The sequence below is a fragment of the Centruroides sculpturatus genome, unplaced genomic scaffold, assembly GCF_000671375.1.
Source record: "Centruroides sculpturatus isolate CEXI.00-Female unplaced genomic scaffold, Cexi_2.0 scaffold54, whole genome shotgun sequence".
NCBI lineage: Eukaryota > Metazoa > Arthropoda > Arachnida > Scorpiones > Buthidae > Centruroides > Centruroides sculpturatus.
Window position 1 is genome coordinate 1106657 of NW_019384340.1, and position 22286 is coordinate 1128942.

General features: G+C 29.5%; 2 protein-coding genes across 2 annotated transcripts; one reads left to right on the top strand and one right to left on the bottom strand.

Annotated features, from left to right (window-relative positions):
* Positions 1-257: 257 nt before the first annotated feature.
* Positions 258-7062, top strand: LOC111634211. The gene is made up of 11 exons (XM_023378935.1): positions 258-478; positions 782-1088; positions 1261-1381; positions 3948-4042; positions 4106-4230; positions 4310-4488; positions 4554-4649; positions 4742-4844; positions 5233-5299; positions 5410-5485; positions 5793-7062. The coding sequence occupies exons 2-11, from the start codon at positions 784-786 to the stop codon at positions 5973-5975; spliced, it is 1350 nt and encodes a 449-aa protein (XP_023234703.1). The 5' UTR covers positions 258-478; positions 782-783; the 3' UTR covers positions 5976-7062.
* Positions 7063-11706: 4644 nt separating this feature from the next.
* On the bottom strand, positions 11707-14034 carry LOC111633880 (aromatic-L-amino-acid decarboxylase-like). The gene is made up of 12 exons (XM_023378525.1): positions 13820-14034; positions 13627-13740; positions 13437-13556; positions 13232-13366; positions 13014-13157; positions 12880-12946; positions 12711-12805; positions 12577-12644; positions 12410-12500; positions 12242-12340; positions 12074-12175; positions 11707-12006 (listed from the first exon to the last, which is right to left on the bottom strand). Exons 1-12 carry the CDS (start codon positions 14018-14020, stop codon positions 11734-11736), a joined length of 1509 nt encoding a protein of 502 aa, XP_023234293.1. The 5' UTR covers positions 14021-14034; the 3' UTR covers positions 11707-11733.
* Positions 14035-22286: the final 8252 nt, after the last annotated feature.

Sequence of the window (22286 nt, forward strand, 5' to 3'; positions counted from 1 at the left end):
TTCAAATTCTCTTTTGAGAACTCTTTTCAGTAATGAAAAACAAAACTTTTTTGTTGAAATTTATCCTTAATATATACAATATACATTTAGTACTGTACACATATATATATTGTATGTGTGTATATACAGTATTAATTATATATATACTGTTTAATTTTAGTATCAATAATGTTGCCAATTATTATTTTTATACTGTATATACATAGAATAATTTGGAAGTATTATTGATATTAAAGTATATATATGTGCGATTGATATTTAAGAATAAATTACACTCACAAATCAGTAGAAAACGTTAGATATTTTATTATCTTTAAACGTATTTCCGTATTTTATGATACAGATGGTGTTTTTGAAACGAGTTTTCCCTTCGTACAAATGGAATATTCCAAGTACAGACACAAACATTAAACTGACTTTTCATTTACGTTACATCCTTCGTAAAGAAAGTGTTTAGAAAAGCGTTTAAAATAGAAAGGTGAGTTCTTTATCGTATTTCGTATACACTACTATTGTCATGTTATCTGTCATTCACGCCTTCTAATTACTTGCAGAACGGTATTTATTTATATATTAGTACGTTTGTTTTAATTGACAATGACTCATATGTAGATGTTGTTGATAATAGAAAGTATTGTAGACAGCTAAGTGTTTTCGATGATATAAAACAGCTCTTATTGTTTATCGTCTCGTACAAAAACTTATATACTTCATTTGCTAAGGAATTATAAGAAATAGAAATAATATTAATATATAAAATATCTTACTTTTATATTTATAGAAATGGCGGATGATAGTGGTAGTAAAAGAAGAGATAAATCTTCTTGTAAAGAAAAGCGCATTTTCTTTATGAAAATGTTAGAAGATGTTTTGTTAACTGGAGTACCTCAAATAGTTACAGAATCAGACGGAAGAAGAAAAATCTTCAAAATAATCGTATTTTTTGCTTGTTTATCTGGATTTTTATATCATCTTATATCTTATATTATCCTTTACCTCGCTTATCCTACAACTTTAGACGTTTTGGTGGAATTTAAAGAAACCGAACAGCTTCCAAAACCTGTTTTAACAATATGTGATCTTAACGGGTAAGAAATGCGCTTTACTTAAATAATAAAGAATTGTTTCTTAACCTTTTATCATTTTTCTAATACATGTTAAATTATATGCTATAGAAGTTATAGGAATTTTTCTAAAGCGTGTCTTATTCTTTATTATAGTAAATTTCATTTGAATATTAAACTAAAACTTTATTTTTAGACTGCGACGTATTCCTTTGTGTAAAGATTTTCCGGAAGAATGCGAGAAACCGAAAAATATGAAAGCTTTATGCGAACGTTTCGAATATTTCTGTAAAGATAGTGACGTCGATAACTTAATGGTAAGCGATTCGATTAAAATAATATGCTAAATGACTTCTCACTTAGGTCAGTAACATTGAATAAACTATATTAAAAACTAATAACTAAATACCAATTCTCAATTCAAGGTCGACATTAGTATAATAATAATACTACGTATCAACGGATGTCGAGGTTGTATCTATTTATTCTTGCCAGTTACGCTTCAGTAGATAGTAAAAATTGCTGTTATACATTACTAAACTACATTGAATATACAGAAGAATGGTTTTATGCCAAATATACTTTGTTAGAGATTAATTATAAATTAAAACATTGATAAATTCCTTGTTGATATGACCTTGTAATTTCATATGCTTATATACATCTACAAGGAAGTGACATTTTTATTTTGAATTAATATATTTAAATGTATGTCGTCAAGAAAAGGTGTCATCATATTCTATCTTTTGCTGTGAATGAGAATTATCTATGAACGATTTCAAGTTATATTTTTAGGTATTTACTACACTTTACATTACAATTCCAGTTTTGTAGCAGTTGGTTTGTTAATGCAATAAAGTCTTGTGTCACTTCACTTGAACTAGCTGTGTGAAAAATTAACTTAAACGTACATATTAATTTATTATGTAAAAATAACTAATTTAACAAGCTAGACTAATTGACTAACTATTGTCTCTTTTAACTGGAAAAGTAATTAATATGTTAATCACCTGCATTAAAATTGTAAGATTTTCACAATAGAATTTAAATGAAGTGAATTATAACTTAACGATTATAAATTAAATTTTTTAATTTATAATCGTTAAGTAATATNCAATGATAATATGAATAATTTATGATCGAGATTATCGCATTTTTTAGATTATTATCAAAGTTAATTAGTAATATACTGCTTTAACTAAAGAAGCCTAATATATTTTCATGATAAAAATGCAGAACAGTCATTTAATGCTGTAGCAAACAGAATCCTGTTTCCTGGAAATCACATTAGTATTCTCTCAATAGAAAGGATGACCTTTCTATTGAGAGAATACTAATAACAAACAATATTCCAACAGTAATAAATATTTTTGCTGCAATAAAATAATTTTCCAGTAATATTTATCACTGAAAAAAGCCTTTTAAAATTATACTACTCGTAAAAAGAACATATTTCATTCTTGAACTTCTTCCAAAACAAGTCTAAGACCAAGCAAATCAGCATTTTTTCTTCACAAGTCAGCATTCAGATGCCAGAAATTATAAACAAACGAGTTATTAATCAGTAAAAAATCTTCACTATATTTTTAATGATGTTTCTCTTTATAAAATGACAAAATTCCTCTCTTAAATAGTAGTTATATATTTTTTATTACAATATTTTTCAAAATTTAGGCTACCTTTCGTTTTTCCAATCACTAAATAATATAATAGTAAACAGAATATCTAAAAGGCTATATTTTGAACCAAATTAATTAAAAGATGTTTAAAAATATGTATAAAATTTTTAAATATAATTAAAATTTACTCATATTAGAGTGACTATATATATTTCAAACAGATCTGTCTGTGTACTCAAATCTGTAAACTCCATTAAAATCTTAAAAATTCACACAATAAAAAAGAGTAATAATACTAAAACACGTTACGTCTGGAAAAACATAAAACAGAGTTATGATGAGAAATAATTAAATTGTTCATATCATAAATCATTAAATGTCGTCTAACTGTCTCTGACAGATGAGAGATGATTTTCATTCCTTTAAAAAGTGAAAAAAAAATTATATTTACAATTAATAAAAAATATTTATTGTAGTGTCTTCAGTAGGATTGAATGATTTTTTAGATTTACTCTCTAGGATCCTGAGGAAACTATAAATTACCACGAAACCTGACCTTAAGTGTGTGACCTCGACACGCGATCTTCTCGATCTTTAATAACAGCAATTTAATACATAAATGTCCTAAAAACCTCCCTGCCAAATTTCAGAAATTCTCGATAAAAAGCACAGGAGTTATTAAATTTCAAAGAGGGTGAACAAATTGTTACCCCCCACACACATAACACCATACATACAGAAATTACCCACAAACGTTTTCAAGATCTCCTGAGCCGGGAAGGTAATTAAGATATCAATTATAAATAAATTCTGAAATAAAATGTAGACTTTAAGATCGTTTTTCAAATCTTAATATTTACTTTAGAGATAACAAGTTTTATATTTCTTACTTTCGAAACATCTGCAGTTAAATTTAACTGTTTATACATCATAAAATGTAGTTTCTACTTGTTCCCTGTTGAATAATAAAGTAGAACAACCACTTCGTTACGATTTAATTTATTCCTAGAAATTTTATTTTCTCTAAACTCAATATCGTAAATTTATATTACGTTTCTGTAAGTACTTATATTATATAATATCACACAGAAATAGCGAATAGAAAAATAGGGATTTTATATAATTAGAATAGAAAATTTATACTTCTACCAAGTGTTATAGAGCGAGAGATGATAGACATATGTTATATATTTTCTTATACAGTAAATTATATTTGTTTTCTGATATTTTAATACTTATTAATAACTATTTTTAATTTTAATAGTTTCCGACACATAACTTATCTGTGGTTTCGGACTATCTACGTAGTATTGTGGATATCTACGGACCTACAGTTGACGATATTTTAAAAAATTATAGGTTAGCCTCATAATTATTATTTTAATTAATGATTGATCAGTAACTTTCCTTTCATAATTTCAGCAATTTAACGACTCCAGTGTTTTATACGAACACTTATCGAAAATTGAGGAAATGCTATTCTCTCGATTTAGCTAAATTTGACAATTCTTATTACACTGTCGTTTATGACAAATTCAACGCTTTTAGTAAGTATATTTCTTAAATATGATGTAAATTATGTACACAACCCTTGTAAGAAATTAACATAACTTTTATTGTATTTAGTTTCGGAAGGAGAACTCGTTGGTACTATATTAGTAACGTTTAATCCTAAAGAAATATCAAATCCGAGTACTCCTGTAGGTGCAAAAGTATCTGTACATAATCGTGATCAACTCGTCAACCCTTTTCTTGACGGCTTTCAAATTAAACCGGGAAGAACTTATAACGTTAAATTGAAAGCTGTAAGTAAATCATAACTATAATATCAGTAATTTAATCATTAATATAACACTCAAACTTATTCCAGGTACAAGAAAATCTATTGGATTCTCCCTACAATACAAATTGTACAGATTATGAAAAACAAAAAGACAAAGGCTTTAATGGTATTTATAGTCGTGATGTAAGCAATATTGTGTTTAAAATTGTTATATCTTTGTTTTGTACGTTATTATATTGTGAATACATATGTAAAATAATTAGTTTCTTTCGTAGTTTTGCATAATTGAATGCAGAAAAGAATTATGGCTAGAAAACTGCAATTGCGTATTGGGAGAGTATAATTTTCCTTTTACTGGAAACTTCTGCGATGAGGAAGGTAAGATGTAATTAAATAATCAGTTAAATTTTTATTTATACTTTAATTTAAATGTATTATTTTGTCAAAAACACTTCACTGTGTGTGTGTGTGAATTCTTTGTGGACTGTCGCTGATGTGTTAAAACGACGGATAAGAAACGGAAGTAACAAAAGTTTTTTTCTTTGTATATTAATGTTTTATTAAGTTTTATTACATAGGTTAGCCGGGTATTTCCTGGTTATGAAAATGGCTATCACATATTTAAAACAACTACAGATAGTTATTTGCAGACCCTTTTAAATATAGGCATAGTGTGATTTTAATCGAAAGATCTGAGAGTACAATATTTCACTATTATAATTCTCGCCCCTAAGTGAAATAAATATGTTTCTTTCTTTTACTTTAGAGGAATTCCAATGTATTTCAGATGTAGATGTTGATAAATGTTATAAACAATGCAGAAGAGGTTGTAAGTGAGTATCTTTTCGGAAATTTTCCTGAATTACTGTATTAACTTTTCTTATAAAAATATACCCACTTAAATAATAATTAGCAATTACTAATAGTATTTTGTTTAAATAAGAATATGGTATTCGACGATAAGTGTTTTCTACAAGAGACCTGAAATTCTGGTTTATAAATATAAACCGCAATACGAGGTATGTTCAATAGAATAATAACGACTGATGGGTTTAAGTACTGTACCTCCATTCAACTCTTATCTACCAGGGATATGTAATAGACTAAATGCAACTAAATTTCGTTGTGCATTTGGACAATCTGTGTAATTTTTGGTATTTGTGCAGACATTTAAAAAGTGTGGTTTAGCGATAACACGTTGCAATTTGGCTGCTAAATATCTATGTAAATAGCGTTGAATGGGGAATACTTTAAACGTGATTACCCGATATTTTATATATTTGTTAAATAATACATTAAATGAAATGTGTTTTATTTGTCTTTCAGTTGATCGAATTTTTCAGTTATATTGGCGGTTACATTGGGATTTGGTTGGGAATATCTCTTATTGCAGTATTCGATTTTCTAGAAATGCTATTCGTTTATTTTTGCTGTATAATCAGAGGGAAAATTCCTACTAATAAAGAAACAAACTCGAATATTCTGTTAGAAAGTAAACCGAGTGCTTAACTAAATCAAGTTTACACGCAAGTATTCTGAGGTGAAATAATTAATTTTATAAATTAATTTGTAAATACTAATTACACAATGATAAACAGAATATATGTTAGAAAACATTTTGTTTTTAATAAAAACATTTTTTAACGTTGAATTTAGTAGTTTTTAATTGAATTTAACGATTTTTTTTTAACTTTGTTCATACTACATTAAACAACTGACTATTAGTTCTGTACCAATCTCGATGACGTTCGCACATGTTTAAGTAGAAGTACTGTACAACGTACAAATGTCCAATGCTCTGATGAAGTGTAACCGTGATCCTCCTACATCGAACTGATTCCTCTCTAATGTCTGCCACTTATTCATTGCTACATATTACTCTGTCTGTCAAACTGAAACTGAAAACTTTTAACAGTTTACGCTGAAACTTTCGAACTGCTGTAAGAACGACGGAAAAAATTCAACGCATTAAATAAATTTTACTGATGGTTTGTGGGTTTCTGATAAGAGGAAATCGCTGCAACGCTTAGCGAACCGTCTTAGTGGACTGTTTGACAGTGGCATGATGTCGGTGGAGTCACTGAAGAGTTTAAGTCGAATTCCTTGCAAAGATGAAAGCACGAAGAGCATCGGTAGAATGGAAGAATCACGCCTCCCAAGCGAGTGATTCGGGTTCGATTTTCGGGCGATGAATGCTGGTCGACTGTAAATAATTTAGCTGTTACGGCTTACAGTTTTATTTGCTGCAAGTAACGTTTTTTTTGCAGAAATTCGACTGCGTGATTTCGCTTGGTGAAGTGGACTGTACCATATGTTCTCGCATAGTTTTTCACTGTGCAATAACATATGGCGTACGCGATTGGAAATTGCGAGCGGGCTACGAGTTGAGACCGAAGAATGCAGAAAAGTATATTTGGTAAGTTATCATTCTTGGAGTACTGATAAACTTAGTGTTACATCTGCTTTCGAACACAGAAAGCAACACTTCCTAATTTGCCGCAACGTTCGGACTGTCTCGAAATTAGGTTAAAGTGTATGGCTAACTGAATATGAAACAACTGACGATCTGACAAGATGCAGCGTAATACCAAGTGGATTGTTGACTCCAATCCTGGACAATGCAGTGAATTTAATTAATATGGCATGTTCATCGCGGAATCAATTAGCTTACAATTGGATGGTCTCACAATGAAAAATTTTATTGTGAGACCATCCAATTGTAAGCATCATTCGCAAAAGTCAGTGCTATAGTGAGAGGATGAAACTATTACTGTTCAGCCAGGTATGTGAGCAGTGAAAGCTAATCTAAAATTCAAAATCACAAAACCAAGTCTCATATTATTGCCTTAATTATACAGAAAATAATTTAAGTTTTATAAGTTTAATTAAATTTCTATTAAAATTCGATGAAAAGTCATGAAATTTTTAATAAGTGTGAGAATCCATGAATCATGAATTAAGAATTTTTTCTCTCAAAACGGTTGCAAAATAATTAGATCTCGATTGAATATTTTATTTTGAAGAAAACAATGAGATTTGTAATGTACAGCAAAAATCGCTCTAGCAATACTTCCACGTGTCCAGTCTCTACAGTAATACATACAATATTTTTTCACTTTTATCTGCACATTATATTGCAACTAATATTTAATTTTACCTAAGAAATAAAGTTTCTGAAACTTTTTTCTGTAGTACTGTATTACTTAGCCTTTTTCAATTTCTTCGGTTCGTGTCTACTAATTTTTTAACTTTGTCATTTAATAAATTTCTTCTTTTATATTCTCGCGAAAGCTTGCAGTACTCTGTGAACTATTCAATTATTCTTCTCAGTCCTCCCATTAAATAGTGTCAAGAATATATTGTAATAATGCGGCCGACGTTCACGTTTTAGAGATGAAAACTTTGGCCGCAACCTCACTAATACTGCAAAGGACTTGATTTTTGCAATTTGTTTTCTTTTTTCACTGAAATGACTCATATTTCAAATTATTTTTCACTATTCAAATTTTAAATGGCATTACAAAATTTTTGTGGTGAAATGAATATATGATAACGCATATTAGCATAAAAGTTCACATTCATCAAATTCTATCTATATTCGGTTTATGGCGTGTGACGTCGCCTTCCGACCTCTAAGAACTCTCCCCATCTCTCTCTGTCCATACACCATTCCTCTTTAATCCCGTTTTCACTACGTGTTAACGCCATCGTACCAAGTTCGCCTGGGTCTTCCTCTCTTTTTCTTCTTTTGTTAAATGTATTCCATTGATATTTTCGGGAGTTTCTCATCACTCATTCTTTCACGTCTCCAAACCAAATAAGTTGTTTCCTCTGTATTTCTTCCAAAACCGTTTTCTTCAATCCCAATAGGTTTTTGANTTTTTCACTGAAATGACTCATATTTCAAATTATTTTTCACTATTCAAATTTTAAATGGCATTACAAAATTTTTGTGGTGAAATGAATATATGATAACGCATATTAGCATAAAAGTTCACATTCATCAAATTCTATCTATATTCGGTTTATGGCGTGTGACGTCGCCTTCCGACCTCTAAGAACTCTCCCCATCTCTCTCTGTCCATACACCATTCCTCTTTAATCCCGTTTTCACTACGTGTTAACGCCATCGTACCAAGTTCGCCTGGGTCTTCCTCTCTTTTTCTTCTTTTGTTAAATGTATTCCATTGATATTTTCGGGAGTTTCTCATCACTTATTCTTTCACGTCTCCAAACCAAATAAGTTGTTTCCTCTGTATTTCTTCCAAAACCGTTTTCTTCAATCCCAATAGGTTTTTGATCCTCTCATTAGTTATTCTTTCACTTTTCGAGATTCTGCACGATCTTCTCAATGCATCCATTTCAATTGTTGTTACTTTTCTCTTCTCTTCCCCAGTCATTCTCTATGCCTCCGCCCCGTATAACAGAAGGCTTTTAACAATAGCATTATATATTTTCTTGATCTGGTTATTTCTTCACTCCACCATATTTTATTTAATCTTTTAACTGCTCTCTTGGTTTGTGCTAATCTTATATTAATTTCTAATGCATCTCTTCCATCTTGATGAATTTGTATTCTAAGGTAATTGTAATGCTCACATCCCTCAATCTTTTTTCCTTCTTCCAGTTCCGTGTCTGTTTTAACCCCTCCTATGCAGAAATATTTTGTTTTACTCGTGTTTATATATAAACCTCCTTTAAAATATTCCTCTTTTATTTTTCTTGTCATGTATTCCAAATCATCCTTATCTTCTGCCATTACCTCCTGATCATCTGCGAATTGTCGGCTTACCGTTAATATCTATTCCCGTATTACATTTCTTTTTCCATGTTTTCAATACTCCTTCTACGTAGATTTTAAATAAAGTTGGTGAGATACAACATCCCTGTCTTAGTCCTTTTGATACCATAAATCCTTTTGAATATTTCTTCCAATTTTTCTTTTCGTTATAGATTCTTTATATACTGTAATTCTTTAACTGCTTTAATAAGTGTGTTATTAATATCAATATTTATATTTATATCTTTTAATGTCTCCCATAGTTTTGATGCTGGGACATTATCATATGCCTTTGTTAACTCTATAAACAACAAATGAGTTTCCTGTTTTGTTGCTAATCTTTATTTCATAATCTGTTTTATACAGAAATTATTGTCCATCTTTGTTCTGAATCCACTCTGCTCTTCTTTTTCTTTTGTTTGATATTTTTCTTCGATTATATCTCTTATTATTAGTCCATATAATCTACTAAATGTTGATGTTACTGTAATTTCTCGATAGTTCACACATTTTTGTTTGTCTCCTTTTTTATAGATAGATGTCAAAAGTCCAATTTTCCATTCTTTTGGAATGTCTTTTCCATTAAGACACCTTTCAAATAATTTTGTTGTCATTGTAAATAATTTTTCTGTTCCATTTTTTTATCAGTTCTGCCGGTATTCCTCCAGGACCACTTGCTCTATTATTCTTCAATTTCTTACACGCTTGTCTAATCTGTTTTGTCTCTAAATGAATTGGTACCTCCTTTTCTACGTTTATATCTTCTGTCGTAAATTGAATTCTATCTTCTGTTAATAAATTTTTATAATATTCTTTCCATTATTTAACTGAGACAAACTGTCCTTTATTACTATTACTTTAATTTCTAACATTTTTTAGCAATTTCCATGATTTAGTGCAATTTCTTCCTCCTGTATATCTTTCTATTTCTCTACATTTTCTATCCCAACCCAATCTTTTCTTTTCCAGAATTAATTTTTTATTGATTTTCTAAGTTTTTTTTATATCTTATTCTATCCTCTTCTTTTTTAGTGTTCATTCATTTTAAGTAAGTTACTTTTTTGTTGTATCATGTTTTCTACTTCTTCGTCCCACCAGAATTTTTTAAAAGTTTTTCCATGTTCATTGATTTGTCCTAGCTTCATTTGATGCTTAGTTTAGTGCTGTTTTTATATTTTCGTATAATTCTATAGTGTTATCATAGCTTTCGAGATTAAATTTTGTTAACGACTCTATTGTTACAGGAAAAAGTATGATGTACTGTACAGGGGCAAGTCACTACTAATTTGAGATGGAGAGCATATATTTTGAATTAAATAAATTAAACATATGATAAAAAAATTTGCAGCCCGGCATTGTGATCATATAACAATAAACAATTGCTCGTTGCATAACCTCTTGGGATGCCATGTGTCGTATATGACACGCAATTTTCCTTCCAAAGAATGAGAAGCAGCTCTGCTTTTTTGCTTGCTAAACAATTATATTAGTTATACATTTTGTCATTAGAGTTTAGTGAAGCTTATTAGACCACACGCATTCCACTGCGACAGAAACAAAGGAAAATATAAATGATTGTCTGAGCATATGTTTTTATTAAAAACTTATAAATTCTTAATATCATATTTATAATAAATGTCAATGATTTAGTTTTAATTTCTCATTGTCAACAGTCGAAATATATAAGAAACACGATAAGACACATGATATTGATAGAAATTTGTCTGAAGTGGGAGACTGGTTCAGTGATAAAGACAGTGACAAAACATTTGTTCTTTGAGCAGACTGTGCTGAAGAGTGTAAGTCATTAGTCTGTTCAAAAAACAAATTATAAAAAGTGTCAAAATCGCTATCACATTCAGACAGTACAGGCAATAAGAAAAAAAGGATCAATAAAAATGACGAAAAAGAAAAGAAAATTATACAAAAAATACTTCAACTTTGCATCCCAGTGAAATACAATGCAAAAGTGAAGCAAAACACGTGCCAGAAATCATTGTAAATTGCAAAAATTACCACTGCCCAATGTAAGAATGTAAAAGTGTATGAGCTACAGTGTACTGTATCAACTGCAAAATACATCTGTGCCTTGGTAAAATAAAAATTGTTTCAAAGCATATCATATATAAATAAAAAAATGTCAAATAATGTACAAAAACAGTCAAATAAATCATTTTTACATGAACGGAAAAGTTTGCATTTTGTATAGGTAGAGAACTATTGTGTCATATATGACACGTACCATTTTTTAATGATCAGAACAAAAAAATTTTAGAATAATGACAATTTACTAATAAGTGACACATAAAGGTCAAAAGCATAACAAAACTTCAATAAAAAAATAGTTTTTTCAGTAGTGGATCTCAAGAGGATAATTAAAACAAAATAATTTTATTTCTTCGTGTTTGTTATATTACTTTCTTGGTTTAAATATTAAAAATTAGTTTGGATACATTTTTATATTGTTAGTTATAAATGTATACTTAATTATTTAACTAATGTACTACATTTCCACGAAGATTGAATTGTTTGATTATAGTCTTCTTTGATCGAAGCAAAATTTTCTCCATTGTTAATATTCAATGTGTTTGCAACCATTATAATTTCTTTCCAAGCATATTCAATATCTGCCATTGTTATGTTTCTCGAACAAACTACGAAACGTATGACATATTTGCCAGATAATTCTGTTGGAGTAAGAAGAATGTTCCTCTTTCCATTAATCTTCTTCAATAACATTTGATTGATAACATTTGGTCCCTATAATTATATGAAATATTTATCATTTTTTTTCAATTTTATATAATATCGATCAATGTATTTATACCTTCATTCGGAAGCAGACTAAACCCATAACGACAGGAGCACATATTTCGAATCTTTCGTCTTTTAAAACTAGTTTTTCAAATTCTCGAGCTAAAGAGACGTGCTAAAATAAAAAAATAGTTAATATAATATAAATAAAAGTATTTTTTATGCGTTTACATTAATCTACCTTTCTTATGATAGCCTGTATTTTCTTCTTTCCAAAACTTCTTAGTACAAACCATAACTTTAAAGAACGAAATCTTCGACCCAATGGTATTTGCCAATGCTTAACAATAAACAAATTAATATATTTTAATTTGTAGATATAAATATTAAGAAATTTTATAACCCTTACTCTATAATCCGGAACTTTCTCTTCGTTTTCGTGACGCAAATATGGCGGATTAACTTCAAACAATTCCTTTAGATCTGCGCCATTTTTAATCCTAAAATAATATATACGTTCTTCAAAATATTTAATTACGATGCCAATTTAATGCTTTTTAAAGTAATTATACATACCACATGACGGTACAATCGAAATTCACCAACATCCATTTATGTGGACTCATAGTAAATGAATGAACGTACTATTAAAGTAAACTTTATTGTTTATGAATATATTTTAATATTTATAATAAAAATGTCAGACTAACCTCCATTCCATTAGCTATATATCTAAATTCTGGGCATATTAAAGCGGCACCAGCGTAAGCAGCATCCACGTGAAGCCATAACTTTTCTTTTTTACCTGTAATTTTGTACATTATATTGAAAAAAAGTAATCTATAACTAGAATATCTTTATTTTAAAAAAAGCACAAACATATTGCTCCTATTTCTTGTAAATTATCAAAGGCGCAAGAACTCGTCGTTCCTAACGTTGCAGCCACCTGTAAATAATTGGTGTATCATTATAAAGTTAAATTTGTTTTTAAATAAAACGATTAAAATACCTACAAAACAAGGAACGTAACCATTTTTAAGATCTTCTTCGATAGCCTTTCGTAAAGTTTCTCCTCTTAAACCATACTTTTCGTCAGTATTCAAATATCTCAATGTTATATCAGTAAATAAAGCGGCTCTCTTGATTGAAGAATGACCCTAAAATAAATTACATTAGTAATTATTTAAATAATAAATATATTAAATTTTATACAAATTTTTTTTTATTTTACCTGATTAGAAGTATACGCAATTAATTTATGATAAATTTGTGAGGGATGTAGATTAGGATGATCTTTCAAAATAACTGAAGTTACTAATTTTCTAGCTGCAAGCAATGCTAATAATGTCGATTCACTTACGGAACCCTATAAATAATTTACACTGTGTTATTAAATTATTATATTTAATAAACATTTAAAAAAACAGTGTTCTAACTTGTATAATTCCTCCTCCTTTTCCTCCCGAACAGAATAGAAATTCTTCGGGCAAGTTCAACAATTTACCTAACCAATCAGTCATTTTCATTTCTAATTCGGTGCAAGCTGGACTCGCAGCCTGAAAAAAAAGAAAAATAATGTATTTAATTCTATTTTTTACGCTACAAAATTGATTTATAAATCTTTACCCAATTGAAACCAATACAGTTAAGTGCACCAGAGAGCATATCTGCACAAATCGATGGAAAAGAATTAACCGATGGAAAGTATGCATGGAAATGTGGAGATGCCCAATGAGTCATCTGCAAATAGATACTTATATAATCAAATATATAATAAAATAATTTGGTAATAAACTTAATAAAATTTTCATTTACTTACACCAGGTATGATGACTCTGTTAAGATCATTAAATATATTCTTCCATGGTTCACCATTATTAGGTGCTTCGTCTGGTATAAGTTCGTTGATGTATCCAGGTTGAACACCAGAAAATACAGGTTTTTCGTGAATGTATTTAAAATAATCCGCTATATAGTCAACGAGTTCTTTGGCACACACGCGAAACTCTTCCAATTCCATTCTCTTTTAATATGAACTGAAAGATGTGTCTTCTAAACTATAAGAGTAATAATATGACAATTTACTAATAAGTGACACATAAAGGTCAAAAGCATAACAAAACTTCAATAAAAAAATAGTTTTTTCAGTAGTGGATCTCAAGAGGATAATTAAAACAAAATAATTTTATTTCTTCGTGTTTGTTATATTACTTTCTTGGTTTAAATATTAAAAATTAGTTTGGATACATTTTTATATTGTTAGTTATAAATGTATACTTAATTATTTAACTAATGTACTACATTTCCACGAAGATTGAATTGTTTGATTATAGTCTTCTTTGATCGAAGCAAAATTTTCTCCATTGTTAATATTCAATGTGTTTGCAACCATTATAATTTCTTTCCAAGCATATTCAATATCTGCCATTGTTATGTTTCTCGAACAAACTACGAAACGTATGACATATTTGCCAGATAATTCTGTTGGAGTAAGAAGAATGTTCCTCTTTCCATTAATCTTCTTCAATAACATTTGATTGATAACATTTGGTCCCTATAATTATATGAAATATTTATCATTTTTTTTCAATTTTATATAATATCGATCAATGTATTTATACCTTCATTCGGAAGCAGACTAAANCAAAAATATATGGAAAATGTCATACCTTTTCTTCTAACTGATTATACTTTTATGACATGTATACAGAAGTGATCATTTTGGCCTCATTTTGTATATTTATTGGCCTTAATTTTATACTGTAGCCTGAAATAATATCTGTTAATAACCTTCTGGTGGAAACTGGGTAGTAGTAAAAAAGTAAAAGTGTGTAATAAACGAATGTTTTTTGTCATATTAAATAAACACCTAATTAATTTTTGTCTGCCTAGATATGTTTTTAAGACCATATCTAAGCTCCTGTATTTATTTCTAATATAATAATATTATTAAAATATAGTCGTGATAAACATTAATTTTATTTTATTTTACCACTAGATTACCACTAGCGGAGTAGATAAAAACTACTGAAAATTTGGTCGCGGGTTCGCGCTTCTCTAGATCGCGTGGAGATTTTTGGGTTTTATTTTTCACGTGTCTAACATCTAAATACGGATTGCTTTCCCTTCAGAGTCCTACCGAGAGACCAGAACTTCCATGTGTTACGTTGCCTAATCCAATCAATTCGAACCCCTTAAGATGGGGATGGCCGGGTGGTGATGGAATGGGTCTAGGACCTAGGTTGTAAAACACTGCCGTTCTGAGTCTTCTAGAGCGCCAGAGGTCTTTGGATATTAATAGAAACAGTATGAACTTCCCGTTTATTTGTATGTTATACAACTTTTTACAATACACAATAAATTTTTATAATTTTTTTCTACTAAATCTTACGAAAAGTTTTATTTTTTGTACTTCTCTATTAAGATAACGAATGCGAATTCAACATCTGTGTTTACAAAGTTCATTGTCTTATTTAAAAATCAGTTAGACCATTAATGTGCGACTAATTTTTACACTATTTCAATGCTTTCCCGTGTTATATATACATACCAGTCGACCCCCCTATAACACTGTTGATTATTCCGTTTTATACGAATTCCATGTTGTACGAGTCACTTAGATTTTACAAATACGTGTGCCAGGCTGTGAACGGCTTACGTATTTGTAAAATCTAAGTGACTCGTACATCATGGAATTCATATAAAACGGAATAATCAACAGTGTTATAGGGGGGTCGACTGCCGGAAAAGTAAAATATAAGAATGTTTAGAAATGCATTTAACTTATTGCTACAAAATATTTTGTCTTGTTTAGAAACGTTTCAGTGTTTATTCTCTTTATTTTTGGAGTGTTTGGTTATATATACATATAGCCTATATATATAATCCGTACGTAATATCCATTGCATCCAAAAAGAGTATGGAAGGAACGAAGTTTAAGACGATGGTTGTAGTACAGTTGATTGAGGTGATAAAGGGACTTATCTCAAAGATTGAAAGCGGTACTTGTGTAGCACATCTGGGGCCATGTACCCCGTATTACGGTGTCTACAGTTTGCACCGTTCTTAAGAACAAGAAAGCAATAAAAGTAGCAAATGTAACTAAAGGTGTGACGACGTTGACCTCCAGCATATCGCGTATTGAGATGAAAAAATTCCTTCTGGTGTAGACAAATGAGAAGCAATAAGCTGATGATATAATCTCCGAGAGGATTATTTTAGAGAGAGCCAAAAAGCTGCATAGTCACCTTAAGAATCGGGACATCACCATTCCTCGTCTAGGTACAATAATTCAAATTTTCGTTTTATTATACAGTATTTACTTATTTTATTTATTGTTTTCATGTTTTAATTTATTATTTAAGGCATTTTAATTGTGTTATCGTTCCTTTAAATTATGTGTAGGCTATTAATTGTTTAATTTAATTTATAGAAATGGGTAATGTTTTGAGTCTGGGAACGGGTTAATTCACTTTCCATTATTTCTAATGAAAGAATTTTGATTCGCAGTTCGTAAGTAGACGATAATTATTATTTAAGTTGAAAGTTCAAACTCTCTTCTTGTTAAGCAATAATTACATTCTTTGTGATTATTATCGGTTGCATTGTATCTCTAATTTACAGAAAAGATATGTTAATAAAAAATAATAATAAATTTGTTATGTAAGATTCTGAGAATTAAATAAACATACTTCTTTTAAAATAAATAAACTTTATTCAATTCATTTTCTACTTTAAAGTGCATATTTGCATAAAATTCTACAGCTACTCTGTAGGTACAGGTATTCCTCGTACAACATTGCATTCCTACAACACGATTTCTCTCTAACGGGGTTCGAGAATTGGGAAAATCCCCCGTACAAAAGTTACTATTTTTAAGTACAAGCACCGAAAAAAGAAAATAAATATGTGACACGAAACACTAAGCAAATATTAATTCTTTTTACACGTTCTTACTATTTTAAATTTCAGTGCATATCCTGTCTACTTGGACCTAGTTTATTAATTATATTATGTTATATAATTATAATAAATATAATTATATATAATTATATTTGTATTATGAATTACATTACTTATACATCACTTAATATAAAACCAAAAAATATTTTATTCTAGATCAGGGGTCGCCAAAGTGGTCGATATCGACCCCTCAGGGGTCGATATAACATTATTGGGGGTCGATTATCAAGATTAAGCTAAGGATAAAGCTTATCCGTCTCACTGATTGTTAGTTACAAAAATTATTATTAACAAATATATAATAAATGAAAAAATGTAAAATTAAAAGAAATGTATTACAAGCAAAACAAAATACTATTTTAACATAAACTTTTTGGTGGGGGTCGATGTAAGGTTTCGAAAACTTTTAGGGTTTGTCGACCCTTGTTCTAGACATATATTATATTTTAGTAATTCAAAAACACTTACTACAGCTATGAAAAATATCAATTTTTTTTAAACATTACGACAATCTACAGAATAGTTTATGTACAGCGTAGTATGTAGGCCTATAGGTGATCTAAATTCTGTATACACTCCTGAATTAAATGATGTCATTCTTTCGATCATAAACAAATATTAACAAACAAAGTCTAAGTAGATAGGATATAAATAGAAAACTAAGCAAAGACTTTGTTATTTCAGAAATTTTCCACAAAAATCACATAAAAACTAAGTAAAATAAATACAGAAAACTATTTTACTATACTGTATCTGAACTCATCATGACGACAATAGTAAAAATGAACACAACGCCTTTGTGGGTGCTGAAGCCAACAAGAATCTACGGAATCAAGGCTACTTATAAAGTTATCTATACTAATATTATAAAGAGGTAATGTTTGTAAGTAAGTTTGTATGCAGCAAGTAATCTCCGAAACTACTCATCCGATTTCAAAAATTCTTTCACCAATATTTAGAATGGACCTTCAGGGTGGACATGGGCTATACGTATATTATTCCGTTAAATATTCATATAAATTAAAAGATATCATCTAGGGTTAAGGCTTTTATGTCCAACAGATGGCGCTACGAGTACGACACCCTAAGTATGCTTTTCTGTGAAAATGAACTAAAGCGGATCATCATCTATCTATCTATATAAATAAAAATGTAATGTTCGTTTATTCCTACCGATTCCTTTGAAATTTTGACACAACGCCGCATTCGAATACGCACTTTTTTTTATATAATATATGTGTCGAAATTCCCCCCACTGGGGGAGATGGACAAGATTAAGGTTTACTGTAAAGAACTCTGCTTCTATTTATACTATTTTTAGATGCGGTTTTTTGCGTTTTTGATTGCGTTTTAATAGGGTACGTCAACAGAATGTACACTAAGAAGGGATTTTTCGAAAATTTTTCCCCCCCACGGGGAAGTGTTATACATTTATAATAGATAAATTTTGAGCCACAACAACGCGTGGCGGGGTATGCTAGTATTTTATAAATTCTAACAAAGAATAAGAAAAAATAAAATGCTTAAAATATAAACCTGAAAAATTTATTTCCGTGTGAAATTCTGACAGAATTTCACACGGAAATAAATTAATAAAGTTAAATATGTATATCGATGCAGTGTATTTACAAAACATTGCATCGATAACATTAAGATTAGGGTTTCTCATTTCCTGGTCTTTTGCTTGTCCCGGGATTCCAGATTAAGATGGTGAATTTCACATTGCAAATTGCTTTAACATTTCGTCGCATGCATCAACTCCCGTTTTAATGCCCATTAAACTAGAAAAACCAGATTGTATCGACTGTGCAATCTGAAAGTATAACGAGAAGTCATTAATTTCATTTTGTAAGTATATTTTAAAGGAGATAATAATTAAAATCGCTGTCATAATAACATATTATATTAATTGTTGATATATCCAGTCTTACCTTGGGTATACTTTTACGAGTTATTGTAAATATTCCGCCTACAGTGATTGCCGGAGGATATGTTCCTAGTCTTTTCCTATAGGAAATGATCTGTAATTGATATGTAAAAACAATTTTGCAATTATTATTTCTTACATATACGAGAAAATATAATAACTCCTACGAAAGTTTTTATATTATTATAATTTAGAATAATCGATAATTACCATTAATTGATCGTTGACATTTTTGTATTGAAAGAAAAGTAATTCGAGTTGAAAGCCAAATCGATGCATCTAAAAGACAAAGAACGAAGAAAGTTTAGTAAAATTTTAATAAATATAATTCGGAATATGTATTGGCATGTATTTCATTTAATATTTCAACACGGGTTAAAGATTAAGAAACGAAATTTGGCATGATAACTTATATTTAAGAGTTGCTTGACTTTCCCGGCTGTTATAAGATTTAAGTTAAAAAATACTCTTTATATTATTAATCATAATAAATGAAATTGTGAATGGAGCGATCTCTTATGATATTTTATTTTAAAAACATTTTATATTAATAATTATTAAAAATAGCAAAAAGCTTATATTTGAGGGTAGAGATGAGTTTTATAAAAACTTGTAAACGCTAATGGATTGAAAATTATAAAGCAAAATATTTTATGAAAGAAATAAGAAACTTACGGTTTTTGGTATCCCTGTTGTCAGAAGAGTTAAAAAAGCAAAAGCAATGATGGTTACGACTCCCGCATATACGTATGCAAGTTTTTCGATCATTATTCCTTCGCCGTACACGCCAACATAGAAAGTTTCTGCAGTAAGGGCCAACTGAAACGTGTAATAAAGTGCTATCATTGGATTAACGATTTCGTCCAAGTCGAAAAGAATGTCACAATATTGAGCATGTTTTTCAATCACAAAACGTAAATCTAACGGTTTACCATTTTCAATGGCATTTTCTATCATTTCACATAACGAAGACATGTTCTCGTATAGCGTGTGGCCTATATCTAAGATGTTGATCAGAGTTATGGTTAAGAATCCAATTCCGTAATACATGTTGAATGACGCTAGAAGTAAATACAATGCAAGAAAATGTACATTCTCTTCATTGACAATAGATCCAAACATTACCGTGTTGATTATAAATATCATGACGAAGGTGGATGTCAGCAACCAAATGTTAAATTTACTTAATTTGTAATTAAGGAATGCGGAACTTTCTTTGAAATTATCCAAGTATATTTTACACTTATCCAGAATTTGATTTGTATAGATTCTTGTATTTTCGCTCAGAACAACTTCAAATTGTAAAGAAATGGATATAGTAAAAGATAAGATTAAAAAGCAACGAAGAACAAAATCCACACCGAAAAGACGGTGGATGCCTCCTGTGAGCCGATATCGTTGTTCGTCTTGTAATAAGAGAAACAAAAGAATAATGACGTTACAAGAAGTAAATAAAGCTTTTATCAGCCATTGATATATCTTATATATAGACCTAAAGTTAACCTTTTCGTGTTTTAAAGGTACGTAAACTCCAAAAATCAAAAGAATGTTTCTATTTCCTGTTATCCTACATAATAAACAGAAACAATCGGGAGGATGATTTGCAGGATTACGAATCATTTTCGAAACTTTTCTATTTTTAAAACGTCTTTGAATATCTGCATGAAAATTATATCGTACGATATCAACGAAAATCTTATATATGTACGAGTAAACGAGAACCGAGCTTAAATACCTAATTCAGTAAGCAAATCGAAGGTTTGCTCAGGTATGTTATGCACGCTCACCTGACTAACTCATTTGGAATTTAGATATATATCAAGTGAAATCTGATAGGAGATATTTTCGAAAAATTTAAAATAATTTTTATAATTTTTACGATATTCCTCGTACATTTCAATTTAAAATTATTACAGAAACATTATTTATATATTTATATATTTTTCTTCTTTTCTGCTTGTATATTGATTCATCTATCTCTTTCTGTATACTTATATACCTTATATATTTGAACTTTTATTCTGTATAGTTTTTTATATATCAACAATATAATGAAATTTTTTACTTTCTTCCATTTAGAATCATTGCTGCGTAGGGAAACTGTACTTTGGACACGTTGTAGTGTTCGGGTTTCGAAAAACTCTACTGGTTGAATGTTTAAAAACTTATTATTATATTTCTTGCCATAGTATAAACAAAGGATTATACAGTACAAAGTCATTTTTTTGCAAGAAATAGTTCGCACTTTTCAAAATGTTGGAAAACATTTCCCGAATAGCAGACCATCTACCAGTTCAAAAAGGGGCGGTACGCAATATTACCCATAGAAAAGAGTGCACATTTTATCAGAACAATGATTAATCCATACCGAAGTGCTTAGGAAAGCCAGAATAAAAGAGGAGAGCAAAACAATTTGTAGTGGACCTTAGAATCTCATACACATACTGAAGGATTTTAAATCCAGCCGAGACCTATTTCAAGAAACAAAGATTTGTTATTAACACAAAATTTGGCCTTTATAATTTGGTATTTAATTATTAAAATACAGAGTTTTTATTTATTCGAGCTCTTCCTCTAATAAATAAAAATTCTCATCAGTTCATCAGTTATGACATGGATTTCCAGATTAGTGTTCATCGTGGCAAATTTTAGAAGAAACATTTCGGAATTTAAAGAACTCATTTCCTAATTACAGTTAAAATTTCCTATTATACAACAATCGGGTATTTTCTTAAATATGTTTTAGTAAACTCGTAAATTGTACACTCGGGTAATGGATCACTTTACACGTTCGATTAAATCTCAGTAAAATACTCGAACTGGAATGTCAGTTCTGAAGAATGCAGATTCCAGTGCCTTGGAATTTGCATTCTCCGCAATGGTTCGATATTTATGTATTTTAAATATTATTATACAACGATTTCTCTAGGACAAGCCTCTTTAATCAAACGAATATAACATAAATCAATGTCTTACATACTTATGTCAGAGATAAGAGAAATTCATAACGTAAATAACATATTATAATTCGAATGAAGTATTGTCCCTCTGTCTATTGGAATTATTGAATTCTATTGTACTGAAAGTATCAAACGTGATCATTCTGTGGAGTGAATTTATTTATAAGAATTTTCTAGAAGAATTTTCAATGTGGTTTTAATGTTTAAAACATAAGTGATCTTTCTAATACTAACTCAATATTCTAATATCATTAATTTTTCTGAAAATAAACATGTGTTTGTCTAAAAGCAATATAAAAACAATAGTCTCTGCTTCTAGTACATATAAAATTATAATTAAAATGTAATTAATTGAATTATTTAATGTATCGAGTAATGAAACCTTACTGTATTTTATTTTTGAAAGAGGAAGAAAGAGCATAATTAATGTGTTTTAC